Genomic DNA, 13,227 nt, shown 5'->3' with positions numbered 1-13,227 from the left:
CAGGTTAACCTTAAGGGGTGGGTGTGTGTGGGGAAAATGGGAACAGGGAATGTGGGTAAGGAAATTGGAATCATGTTTTGCTAATGAGGGGGATGGGAACAGGGAATAGGGGTAAGGAAATTGCAATCATGTTTTGCTAAAGGGGGAAATGGGAACAGGGAATGGGGGTAAGGAAATTGGAATAATGTTTGGATAAGGGCAGGAATGGGAACAGGGACACAGGTGTAAGGCTCTGTGGTGTCAGAGCTGGGAAGGAGGATACTAAGGAAGGAAACTGGAATCATGCTTGCTGGAAGTTCACCCCAATAAACATCGAATTGTTTGCACCTTTGGACTTCGGGTATTGTTGCTCTCTGTTCATGCGAGAAGGACCAGGGAAGTAAGTGGGTGAAGGAATAAGCCCCCTAACACACCTGAGTGCCTGCTGGGAGGGGTGGGGGATCAGGGCTGGGCAGAGGTGGGGATGGGGGCAGGGGAGCCTCAGGGTGGGCGGGGGTCAGGGCAGGGGGGATCAGGACTGGGAGAATTATCCAATCTGTATCAGTTCTGTATCTGAAGTTAGGAATAGTGACTATGTATCTCTTTCAGCTAGGCTGCTTCGGGTGATGCCCACTGCTAACACCTCAGGTGCACCCATGGAAAGGCCAGACAGGGCGGCTGGCCCATCAGCGAGGCCGATGGGCTGTGAAAGGCTCGGCCTTCCTGGGGACGCTCCACACTGCCACTGACTCACGGGCGCTGTGATCCTACAGAGGCAGGTGGTCTTGTCACCGGACACTAAACGTTAACTGGGACTTCTGGTAACTTTCCACGGGAAGGGAAGGGGGGGTCAAGTTTGGGAAACAAAGGATTCCCGCCTTATGTAAATGCTATTGAATGGTGGGGAGGAAGGCAGACGGGACTCTTCCTCGCCATGGCCTGTCTGCCCAAGAAGACAGACGGGTGAAGGGGAGGCAGGGGGAGTCCAGACTGAGACGGGTCCCGTCTGAAAAGGAATATCACTGGAACTCTGAACCACAGAAACTTTGCAACCCGCCTGCAACAATATCTAGGGGGAGAAATGCTATTTGTTCCCAATTTCTTTAGTGAAACTAGCTTCCTTTGTGTTTGTTTTCTTTTGGTCAGTAATCTGCTTTGTTCTGTGTGTACCCCTTGTACCACTTAGCATCTGCCTTTTAGGGTTTATAACACTGGCTTTGTTTATTAAACCCAGTTTCTGTAATTTCTAACTGGGGGGGGGGGAACAGAAGTGTGCACAGCTCTCTCCACACTGAGGGAGGGCTGCATTTCGTAAAACCTTTGTGTTTGTACCCTCAAAAGGAGCGAGCACCAGAGCACTGGAGCACGTCCCTGAAGCTGAGTCTTCCCAGAGCTGATCTGCAGCTGGGGTGGCCCTGCCTGTGTGCGTTAGGGGGGCTTTCATAGCTGGGCTCAGCAGGACAGGTTAAGGGGGCCGAGGCTGGCAGAACAGGTAGACTCAGGGATATCTCAGCACATCAGGGGGCTTCCGAAGGGGCCCAAACCCATCACAGAGGTTCAGAGAAGCTGACCTGTGAGGAACGGTTACAAAGCCTGGGACTGTTTAGTCTTGAGAAAAGGGACTGAGGGGGGACCTGATAATAGTCTTCAGATCCACTCAGGGCTGTTCTACAGAGGGTGGTGATCACTTGTTCTCCACGTCCCCGGCAGGTAGGATGAGAAGCAATGGGCTAAATCTGCAGCAGGGAGATTGAGGTTAGCACCTAAGAAGAACTGTCCAACGGCTGGGGAGTGAAGCTCTGGGACCCGCTCCCAAGGGAGGCTGTGGGATCCCGGCACTGGAGAGTTAAGAACACGTTGGACAAACCCCTGTCAGGGCTGGTCCAGGTTCACCCGGCCCTGCCTCAGCATGGGGCACTGGACGTGGTGCCCTCGCGAGGTCCCTGCCAGCCCCACACTTCTGACTCTCTGAGAGACAGTGCCAGGGAAACCCTGGAGGAGCGGGAAGGACCCCTCAAGGGCCAGTTGGGTCTGTGCGGGGCCCCGGGGTCGGAACTCACCGGCCAGGCTCAGGAAGGGACGGAGCCTCCAGCATAGCCACGTCTCTGGCAGGGAGAGGAGAACGAAACAATCAGCGGGTCAGTCCCCTGGGCCAGGACAAGGGCCACCCTGCTCCTGCATGGCACCCGCCCCCTGCCACCCTGCTCCTGCGTGGCACCCGCCCCCTGGCCCCCTGCCACCCTGCTCCTGTGTGGCACCCGCCCCCTGGCCCCCTGCCACCCTGCTCCTGCATGGCACCCGCCCCCCCATGGCACCCGCCCCCCATGGTCCTGGCTGCTCCTTGCCACACGGAGATCCCTGGCCCCATGGAGGGGCAGTGTTAGGAGGGCCCCCCCCCTCCAGGGAGACACTCACGGCTCTGAGAGCTGCCTGGGCGTGGGGCAGAAGGGGCAGATCTCCTGGAAGTCTCTGCAGGGACGGAGGAGACAGGAGGTGTTGGCAGGACCGGTGGAGGGACCCAGCCCCCCGGAACAGCCTCTGCCCATGGGAGCCAAGGCACAGTGCAGCCCCTGACCCAGACACAGGGGGAGGGAGGGGCAGAGATGAAGGGACTTGGCCAAGCTCACATAGCAAATCAGTGGCAGCGCTGGGGAGAGAACCCAGGAGTCCTGGCTCCCAGCCCCACCCCCTGCCACTCTAACCACTAGACACTAGACATCACTCCCCCCCCCCACACACACACAGCTGGGAATTGAACCCAGGAGTCCTGGCTCCCAGCCCTCCCTGCTCTAACCCACCAGCCCCCACTCCCCTCCCAGAGCCAGGGAGAGAACCCAGGAGTCCTGGCTCCCAACCCCCCATGCTCTACCCCACCAGCCTCCTCTCCCCTCCCAGAGCTGGGATAGAACCCAGGAGTCCTGGCTCCCCTACTCTGGCTCCAGTTACTCTGGCTAGCAGGCCTGTGGAGGAAGGGGGGCCAAGCCATGTCCGTGGCGCCACCCCGGGCAGGGCTTGAAGTCAGTCCCCTCTGCACCACAGTGCCCCCTAGCGTGGGGCTCCCACCCCCTGGGGCTGACTCACTCCTTGGTGACGGTGATGCAGGCAACCTCCCCGTGCGCCCGGCAGGTGGCCGTCCGGCGGATGTTGCTGCAGAGAGGAGAGAGGTTGTGAGGGAGGCCGGCGGTGGCTGTGTGCGTGCGAGGTGGGGACAGGAGACTTGGCATCTCTACTGGGACGGGGAGTCGGGGGACTGGGGGGGGGACTGTGGGTCTGCGCCCCAGGCGTGGGCTGGGAGTGCCCGTGTGGGAGTGGGGAGCAGAAACACTGGGGGGGCCTGCCTGTGCCGGGGTGTGTGTGAAAGGGGTGGGGAGAGCGCCAGGCAGTGTGTACATGCGGCGTGCGCACATCAGGCTGCGGGCCCTGCGGTGTGTGTGTGCGTGTGCCGGGCCCCTGGTGTGCGCGTGTGCCGGGCCATGCAGTGTGTGCATGTTGCACTACCGGATGCAAGAGCCCATGTGGGCCCCCACAGTATGTGTGGGTGTATGTGTGTGCCAGGCCCCTGGTGTGCGTGTGTTGCACGTCTGGCTGCGAGTGCCTGGGTGGGCCCCTGGTGTGCGCGTGTGTGTGCCAGGCCCCTGGTGTGCGTGTGTTGCACGTCTGGCTGCGAGTGCCTGGGTGGGCCCCTGGTGTGCGCGCGTGTGTGCCGGGCCCCTGGTGTGCGTGTGTTGCACCTCTGGCTGCGAGTGCCTGGGTGGGCCCCTGGTGTGCGCGTGTGTGTGCCGGGCCCCTGGTGTGCGTGTGTTGCACTTCTGGCTGTGAGCACCTGGATGGGCCCCTGGTGTGCGCGTGTGTGTGCCGGGCCCCTGGTGTGCGTGTGTTGCACATCTGGCTGCGAGCGCCTGGGTGGACCCCTGGTGTGCGCGTGTGTGTGCCGGGCGCCTGGTGTGCGTGTGTTGCACGTCTGGCTGCGAGTGCCTGGGTGGGCCCCTGGTGTGCGTGTGTTGCACGTCTGGCTGTGAGCGCCCGGGTGGGCCCCTGGTGTGCACGTGTGTGTGTGCCGGGCCCCTGGTGTGCGTCTGTTGCACGTCTGGCTGCGAGTGCCTGGGTGAGCCCCTGGTGTGCGCGTGTGTGTGTGCCGGGCCCCTGGTGTGCGTGTGTTGCATGTCTGGCTGCGAGTGCCTGGGTGGGCCCCTGGTGTGCGCGTGTGTGTGTGTGCCGGGCCCCTGGTGTGCGTGTGTTGCACGTCTGGCTGTGAGCGCCTGGGTGGGCCCCTGGTGTGCGCGTGTGTGTGCCGGGCCCCTGGTGTGCGTGTGTTGCACGTCTGGCTGCGAGCGCCCGGGTGGGCCCCTGGTGTGCGCGTGTGTGTGTGCCGGGCCCCTGGTGTGCGTGTGTTGCACATCTGGCTGTGAGCGCCCGGGTGGGCCCCTGGTGTGCGCGTGTGTGTGTGCCGGGCCCCTGGTGTGCGCGTGTGTGTGTGCCGGGCCCCTGGTGTGCGTGTGTTGCACATCTGGCTGCGAGTGCCTGGGTGGGCCCCTGATGTGCGCGTGTGTGTGTGCCGGGCGCCTGGTGTGCGTGTGTTGCACGTCTGGCTGCGAGCGCCCGGGTGGGCCCCTGGTGTGCGCGTGTGTGTGTGCCGGGCCCCTGGTGTGCGTGTGTTGCACATCTGGCTGTGAGCGCCCGGGTGGGCCCCTGGTGTGCGCGTGTGTGTGTGCTGGGCCCCTGGTGTGCGCGTGTGTGTGTGCCGGGCCCCTGGTGTGCGTGTGTTGCACATCTGGCTGCGAGTGCCTGGGTGGGCCCCTGATGTGCGCGTGTGTGTGTGCCGGGCGCCTGGTGTGCGTGTGTTGCACATCTGGCTGTGAGCGCCCGGGTGGGCCCCTGGTGTGCGCGTGTGTGTGTGCCGGGCCCCTGGTGTGCGCGTGTGTGTGTGCCGGGCCCCTGGTGTGCGTGTGTTGCACATCTGGCTGCGAGTGCCTGGGTGGGCCCCTGGTGTGCGCGTGTGTGTGTGCCGGGCCCCTGGTGTGCGCGTGTGTGTGTGCCGGGCCCCTGGTGTGCGTGTGTTGCACATCTGGCTGCGAGTGCCTGGGTGGGCCCCTGATGTGCGCGTGTGTGTGTGCCGGGTGCCTGGTGTGCGTGTGTTGCACATCTGGCTGCGAGTGCCTGGGTGGGCCCCTGATGTGCGCGTGTGTGTGTGCCGGGCGCCTGGTGTGCGTGTGTTGCACGTCTGGCTGCGAGCGCCCGGGTGGGCCCCTGGTGTGCGCATGCCAGGGCCAGCTGGGCAGGGCCGAGGGGCTCCAGGGCGGCACCTACCGCAGCAGCGAGAGCTCCCCAAAGTGGTCGCCGGCTCGCAACACCCGGATCGGCTCCTCCCGCCCGTTCACATGCCTGCTGACCCGAACCTGCAGGGAGATGGGGGCTGGGGCATCACTCCTGGGGGGGGCTGGACGGGTGGGGGCAGGAGGCCCATGGGCTGGCAGAGGAGCCCAGTTCAGGGGGGCTGGAGGGAGCAGCACCCCGACCTCCAGACTCCCCAGAGTCACCTCCCAGCCCCCAAACTGCCCCCGCCCACCCCAGCCGTGTGGCCGCCGAGCCGGGGGGTGGGCTCTGGGACGTTGGGGAGGGGAGCGGGCAGGGGGCCCGTGGGCTGGCAGAGGAACCGAGTTCGGGGGGGCTGGAGGGGCAGGAGAGGCGGCGGGGTACAGTGCACATCAGGCTGCCCCCTGCTGGCACCCCCAGAAGAAGGTGTGGCTGCGATCTGCCCAGGCTGGCTGGATTGAGGGGCTGCTGGGAGACAAGGCCCTGGGCCCATTAGCCCAGCTGAATGGGGAATCGAACCCAGGCGTCCTGAGTGCCAGGTGGGGGCTGCACCCCATGTTCTGCTTCCCAAGAACGTCTGGGGCGGGATCAGAGGGAGGGGGCATGAGCTGTTGCCCCAACAGGCCAGGGATGGGGAGGGGTAGTGCCCTGGGCAGAGCAGGGGGGAGGGGTGGTGTAGTGCCCCAGACAGGGGAGGGGTAAGTGCCCCGGGGCGGGCTGGACCCACCTCTCCTCTCAGGATGATGTAGAAGTTATTCCCCTCGTCCCGTTCACGAACAATCACCTCGTCATGAGCGAATGTGCACTGCAGGACGGACACACGGACAGACCCATCATCGCAGGATGGACACATGGACAGACCTAGGGAGTTTGGGTGCGGGAGGGGGCTCAGGGCTGGGGTGTGGGAGGGGGTGAGAGCTCTGGCTGGGGGTGCAGGCTCTGGGGTGGGGATGTAGGAGGGGGCTCAGAGCTGGGGTTGGGATGTAGGAAGGGGTGCGGGCTCCAGGAGTGGGCTCCAACCTGGGGCAGGGAGTTTGCAGTGCGGGCTCCAGCCGGGCAGCGCTTACCTCAGGTGGCTCCGGTCGGTGGCACAGTGGGGCTCAGGGAGGCTCCCTGCCTGCCCTTGCTCTGCGCAGGTCCTGGAAGCGGCCTGGCATATCCAGCTCCTCGGTGGAGGGAGGCCAGGCGGCTCTGCCCACTGACTCTGCCCGCAGGCGCCGCCCCAGAGGCTGCAGTTCCTGGCCAATGAGAGCAGCGGAGCTGGCGCTCAGGGCGGGGGCAATGCACGGAGCTTCCCTGATCGCCCCTGCATCTAGGAACCAGAGGGGGGACATGCCGGCGCTTCCAGGAGCCGCGCAGAGCCAGGGCCGGCAGGGAGCTGCCTTAGCCCCGCTGCGCCGCCAACCGGACTTTAAACGGCCCGGTCAGCAGCGCCGACTGGAGCCGCCAGGTCCCTTTTCCACCGGGCCTTCCGGTCGAACACCGGACACCTGGCACCCTACCTATGCAGAGGGACACACAGACAGGCCAAGCCCCTGTGGGAGAGACAAACAGAAAGGCCAAGTCCCACATGGACGGGTCCGGCCCCCCGGAAGGGACACACGGACGGGCCTGGGTCCATGGGAGGGACACCCGGATGGGTCCGGGCCCGCAGGACAGACACACGGACGGCCCCAGCCCTGTGGGAGGGACACACAGATGGGCCTGGGCCCATGGGAGGGACACACAGACAGGCCGAGATCCACACAGATGGGTCCGGCCCCACGGGGGGGGACACACAGACAGGCCCGGCCCTATGGGAGGGACACACGGACAGGCCTGGCACCACAAGGCGGGGCAGGTGCCCAGGTGACCCTGGGGAATGCACCCAGGGATTGGCCCAGCCCTATGCCAGGGCACAGGGTCCTCGCCCTGCGCCCCCCTGTGCCCAGGCTTGTCGCCAGCCCCAGGGCCCAGCGTGGAACCAGTGTAGCCTCCCATGTACAGTTCCTGACACCCGGCCCAGCCCCCAGCCAGGGCTGGAACCAGCCATCCCCGTGTGCCGCCCCTGGGGCGGGGAGCTGCTGTCAGTGCCATGGGCCAGCCCCATCCCTGGAGGCGAGGGAGCATGTGGGGCCCGTGGGACTGCGCAGCCCCTGGCTCCTACCTCCTCCATGCAGTCCAGCAGCTTGGAGAGCTGAGCGTCCGCCAGGCCTTGCAGAGATGGCGCCCTGGGGAGAAGAGCAGGGCCATGTCAGCATGCTGGCCTGGCCGGCACCCAGCCCGGGGACTGGCACCCACTGCCAACGGCACCCAGCCCGGGGACCCAGCGCCCTGCCAATGGGACCCAGCCCGGGGACCCAGCACCCTGCCAATGGGACCCAGCCCGGGGACCCAGCACCCTGCCAATGGCACCCCGGCCCAAGTGGGGTTCCAGAAGGAAACGAGAATGACGGAGGCAGCCATAGGTGCGGGAACTAGGGGTGCAGCACCCCTAGGTGTTACGCGGGGCTCTGCTCCCAGCCCCGGCTGCTGTTCCCGTGCCGGGGTTCCGCCCCCGCCCCAGCCTCAGCCCCTTTACCCCTGTCCGTATCCCCTCCTGGAGCCACGGCCCAGCTCCAGGGGGCGGTGGGGGCACGGACGGGGTAAGGGGAGGTGCAGCCGCAGCACCCCCACGCTAAAAGTGTTCTGGCGGCAGGAGGGCGCAGCCAGGTGGAGGGAACGGGGGGGAGCGAGCCAAAGAAAAGGCGCCACCCGCTGCGGTGCTTCTACTCGCCCGGCGGCGCTCCGGGGGCCGGCCCTGACTCGTGCCGGGTGTCTGCAGCCGCAGTGACGGTCCCGCCGTCGCCGCAGAGCTGCCGAAGACCCGGAGCAAGTGACGGTCCCGCCGCCGCGGTGCCGCCAAAGACCCAGAGCAAGTGACGGTCCGGCCGCCACAGTGCCACCAAAGACCCGGAGCGAGTCATGGTCCCGCCGCCGTGGTGCCGCCAAGACCCGGAGCGAGTGACGGTCCCGCCGCCGTGGTGCCGCCAAGACCCGGAGCGAGTGATGGTCCCGCCACCGCGGCGCCGCCGAAGACCCGGAGCGAGTGACGGTCCGGCCGCCGCGGTGCCGCCAAGACCCGGAGTGAGTGACGGTCCGGCCGCCGCGGTGCCGCCAAGACCCGGAGTGAGTGACGGTCCCGCCGCCGCGGTGCCACCAAGACCCGGAGTGAGTGACGGTCCCGCCGCCGTGGTGCCGCCAAGACCCAGAGCGAGTGACGGTCCCGCCGTCGCGGTGCCGCCAAAGACCCGGAGCGAGTCACGGTCCCGCCGTCGCGGTGACGCTGAAGACCTGGAGCGAGTGACGGTCCCGCCGTCGCGGTGCCGCCAAGACCCGGAGCGAGTGATGGTCCCGCCACCGCGGCGCCGCCGAAGACCCGGAGCGAGTGACGGTCCGGCCGCCGCGGTGCCGCCAAGACCCGGAGTGAGTGACGGTCCCGCCGCCGTGGTGCCGCCAAGACCCAGAGCGAGTGACGGTCCCGCCGTCGCGGTGCCGCCAAAGACCCGGAGCGAGTCACGGTCCCGCCGTCGCGGTGACGCTGAAGACCTGGAGCGAGTGACGGTCCCGCCGTCGCGGTGCCGCCGAAGACCCGGAGCGAGTGACGGTCCCGCCGCCGCGGTGCCACCAAGACCCGGAGCGAGTGACGGTCCGGCCGCCGCGGTGCCGCCAAGACCCGGAGCGAGTGACGGTCCCGCCGCCGCAGTGCCACCAAGACCCGGAGCGCCGGCGGGTGAGTAAAAGCGCCGGGTGGGTGGCGCCTTTCTTTGGGATCGCTCCCCCTGATCCCTCAACAGGGGAACGTTTAAAAGTCACCAAGACACTGACGAGGCGCCACCTGCGCTCAGTGGGGAAGCGGCCACTGCCCCGCTCCCCCCCAGCTCCGACACGGCCTGGTTCGCCCTCGATGGATTTGGTGGAGTAGGAGCTGAGAGCGAAGGGGCTCCGGCTGGAGCAACAGAGGCTAGCAGCCCGTGAGAAGCAGCGAAAAGACGAGGAAGAACCAGGAGAAGCAGCGGAAGCGTGAACGGGGGCTGGAGAAGCTGAGGGGCGAGAGGACCCACCGAGGGGACAGTGGGGAAAGGCTCTGGGATGCCAGTTCCACAGGGAGCCTAGATCCCAAATTGTTGCCCAGTTGGAGGAGGGGAGGGATATCGGTTCCCACCTCACTGCCTTTGAGAAGGGCTGCGATTGAACCAGGCTGACCCTGCGGGCCGGCTCCGCGTCTCACCCCCTTGCTCAGTCCCAGAGCCATGGGGCGCCTAGCCAGAAGGACGGAGCCAATACTGGGGACTAGGAACAGTTCAACCAGGCTCCACTGCTCAACTCTGAATGGGCACCTGAGGCTTATGGGAAAAGGTTTTGGGGTGTGCAGAAGACCCAGGGGTGACCTACATGGAAGCCCCCCCTGCTGGGAGGATCTCCCCACAAATGGGGTGGGGGCAGGGGTCTCTGCGCTGGAGGATTTGTGTAATGTGGCTGGATCAGAACAACTCCAGGAGATGAGTCCCTACGAGCCTAGAACGTGGCTAGTGGACAGGAAGCCGCAGGGGCTGCGCCGTCAGGCCGGTGGGCAGATCCCTTTGAGGCAAGTCGGTCCAGGGATGGAGAGACCCGAAGGGGACTGGCCTAAGCCTGGGTGCTGGGAGAGGGACCATGGAGGCGCCCCAGAAGTGGGACTGGCGTAAACCCAAAGGGGGGAGCAGGATGCGGGTTGCTCCTCCAAGGGGTCTCAGAGCCCTGAGATGGGATGTCTGTAGGAAAACAGGGCCTACATTGGCAGAAGCCCAAGGGGGAGCGGGACAGACGGGCTCCCACTCCAGGCCCCAGGCACGTGTCACGTTGGACTCTCCGGGGCTCGGACTCATCGGACCCACAGGGGAGCGGAGGGAGGTGGCCAATGGGGAGACCCTCCTGGGGCGGGGAGATTCTGGGGCAGAGGCCCCTTGTCACACCCTGTGTGGTGCCACCCCATCGAACGCTGCAGGGCTGTGACGGGGGCGACGGGCCCAGGTGGGGAGCCATTCGCCCCGCCTATGCCTCAGAGCCCTGGGCAGACACAGGCAGGGCGGGGGGCTGGTAGTCGGGGTTCTCCAGCTCACCAGCTCTGACGTCCTTGTGGGGAATGCCTGGGTCACCTGAGGACAAAACTCCAGCCCGGTTCCTGCCCCAGCCCAGGGTCTGAACTACGTGAACCAGCAGGCTCAGATCGGAGGTGTCAGTGAAAATGCAAACAGCTGGGCTGGGCTGTAACCGTCAGTTCTCTGGGCCACCTGAGGGGCTGCCTGGGCCATGTGCCAGGAGACCAATAAACCCGCCTGGTTTCCCAGCGCTGGGCGAGTGGCCCTGCAGATGCTGGGCGAGGGGCACTGATCCCTGAGGAGAGGACATGTCTCCCCCAGGATCTGTCCCAGACTCGCTGCCCGGAGCTCCCGGGGTGGGGCAGGGGGCTGCAGGCCCAGGGGCCCAGTCTCAGGAGGCGGTGAGACCACGTGGCTCACCCTGGGGGAAGAGCGAGACCCCGGGGGTCTGGGTCACTGCAGGCCCCTCCCAGGGACTGTTCCCAGGCTGGGGCGTCGCCTGGCCCCAGGGGTCAGTGACTCCTACCATGACATCACCCTTGTTTTTTACCCCTTTAATCTTTATCCGGAGTTTTTCAGCAGCTTTGCCTCCCACTCCTGCCTCAGCCTCAGGGCAAGTGCAGACAGCAACACCAAACACTCCTTCCCTTTTGCCCGGCCTGTCCTTGCTGACCAGGCTGTGCCCTTCTGGCCCAGCACAGCAGTCAGGGGAACTAGTGTCTCTGGGTGGCCAGGTGTGTCGGAATTGGGATCAGTCACTAGTATGTCCAGATCTGCCTGATTATTTCCTGCACTTCGTGCATTAGCACACAGACATCTAAGAGGTGCATTCGATTTCCCCTCTCTAGTCCTCTTGTCTCTCTTTGTCCCTGCCGTGGTGGCCCATGCTTCCCCCAGAGCCTGACCCTTTGGCACAGGTCTCTGGGCTTATCAAGGGGCTTTTCTCTCCTGCCCTGTTGAATGTAGTTTAAAGACCCCCTCACTGGGCTAGCCAGCAAGTATCCAAAGATACACTTCCCCTTCCTCGGCAGGCGGCCCCCACCGCTGCTCAGCAGGGGCAGGGCAGGCAGGGGGCCAGGAAGAAGTGCAGAGTGGCGAGGCCCACAAGAAGAGGGGGCGAGTCAGTGGTAGGACCCAGGAGGACAGAGGACAACTCGCAAGAGATTGCAAGTGAGAACAGACGACAAGAGGACTTGCAGCCTGGAAGAACTGAAGGGGGAAGGCGGGAGAATCACCCCAACACCAGGAAGAGGCACCAGTGAGCCCTCAGCTGGAGCACTGTGGGCAGGGCTGCTCTGCCACGGGGAAGGACGATGAATTCAGACTGGAAGAGGTGCAGAGAAGGGCGACGAGGCTGATCGGAGGAATGGAGAACCTGCCTTACGGGAGGAGACTCAACGACCTCGGCTTGTTTAGCCTGACCAGACGCAGGCCGAGGGGAGATGGGATTGCTCTCTCCAAATCCATCCCAGGGATAAACACCGGGCTGGGAGAGGGGTTATTGAAGCAAAGCGCCCACGTGGGCACAGGAACACATGGCTAGAGACTAGCCATCAGCAGGTTCAGACTTGCAATTAGATGGAGGTTTCTCACCACCAGAGGAGTGAAGTTCTGGAGCAGCCGCCCAAGGGGAGCAGTGGGGGAAAACCCCGAACTGGCTTCCAGCCTGAGCGTGATCAGTTTATGGAGGGGGTGGTGTGATGGGGCTGCCGATGGGGCTGCCTACGATGGCATGGAGCTGATCTGCGACCGCTAGCAGCAAATCTCCCCAATGGCCGGTGATGGGGCACCGGGGGGAAGGGCTCTGAGTTGCTGCAGAGAATTCTTTCCCAGGTGCCTGGCTAGTGGGTCTCACCCACGTGCCCAGGGTCTAACTGATCCCCAGATTTAGGGCGGGGAAGGAATTTTTCCCGGATCAGCTTGGCAGAGACCCTGGGGGGGTCTCGCCTCCCTCTGCAGCCTGGGGCCCAGGTCACTCGCTGGTTTGAACTATTGTGAATGGTGGCGTCTCTGTCATGTGAAGTCTTTAAATCCTGATTTGAGCACGTCAGTGACTCAGCCAGAGGCTCTGGGCCTACTGTGGGGCCGGGGGGAGAGTTCTGGGGGCTGCAGTGGGCAAGTCGGACTGGAGGAGCAGGATGGGCCCTTCTGGCCTTGAAGCTTATGGGGCTAAAGGACCGCGTGGGGGGAAGGAATGGGGCGCTGACCCCGTGGAGAGGGACAGAGTGGGGCACTGACCCTGGGGGAGGGGCGGGGAGATATGGAACCTGCAAGGTGGGGAGGATGCTGAGCCTAGGGAGGGGGCAGCCCCAGCACTGGGAACAGAGTGGGGTCTGAGGCGGGAAGGTGGGGCCAGGGGTCAGGCTCCGTGACGATGGGGGGTGGGATGGGAGAGCCTGGCCTCAGGGCAGCCATGGAGTCTCTGAATGGCCCAAGGGCCTGCCCCCCATGGGTGCTCCCCCCCGTCCCATCCCTGAGGGGCCCTGCCCCCCATTGGCACTCCCCCGCTCCCCTCCCCTCCCGGAGGGGCTGCCCCCACTCACTCTCTGAGGGAGTCCAGGATCTCGGCCCGCCGGCGCTTGGCCTGGCTGGTGATGATGGTGCGGTAGGTCTGCCGGTCGATGGCCCAGAGCCGGACCTGGGTGAGCGCTGTGGGGAAGGGTTAGTCTAGGGTCGGAGGGGTCCCGGCTCTGCCCCATCAGCCAGGCTCACACGGGACCCAGCACTGCCCGGCCCTGCCACCACCAGGGAGGCAGCCGCGTCCAGTGGGGCAGCACCAGAGCTGTGCTGGTGAGAGGCAGGGGGCAGTGGGGCGGAGTGGGGCAGTGGCTCTTCT

The 13,227-nt window shown here is 65.2% G+C and overlaps 1 protein-coding gene across 5 annotated transcripts in view; it reads right to left on the bottom strand.

Moving 5' to 3' along the window:
• The window catches only part of LOC141983715 (cGMP-dependent protein kinase 1-like), a 67,603-nt gene that overhangs the window by 21,670 nt on the left and 32,706 nt on the right, over positions 1–13,227 (bottom strand). For 4 of the 5 annotated variants that reach the window (XM_074946739.1, XM_074946740.1, XM_074946742.1 and 1 more), the window contains 7 exons: positions 12,935–13,040; positions 7,439–7,502; positions 6,020–6,097; positions 5,287–5,375; positions 3,061–3,126; positions 2,395–2,448; positions 2,040–2,084 (listed from right to left, as the gene is read on the bottom strand). In XM_074946739.1, coding sequence (XP_074802840.1) covers positions 2,040–2,084; positions 2,395–2,448; positions 3,061–3,126; positions 5,287–5,375; positions 6,020–6,097; positions 7,439–7,502; positions 12,935–13,040 — 502 coding nt within the window. The remainder of the gene's footprint in view (positions 1–2,039; positions 2,085–2,394; positions 2,449–3,060; positions 3,127–5,286; positions 5,376–6,019; positions 6,098–7,438; positions 7,503–12,934; positions 13,041–13,227) is intronic. The other variant, XM_074946741.1, reaches the window with a different exon arrangement.

Source organism: Natator depressus, chromosome 3 (genome assembly GCF_965152275.1).
Source record: "Natator depressus isolate rNatDep1 chromosome 3, rNatDep2.hap1, whole genome shotgun sequence".
Classification (NCBI taxonomy): domain Eukaryota; kingdom Metazoa; phylum Chordata; order Testudines; family Cheloniidae; genus Natator; species Natator depressus.
The sequence above is the reverse complement of the archived record's forward strand: the minus strand, read 5'-3'. Positions and strand labels throughout refer to the sequence as shown.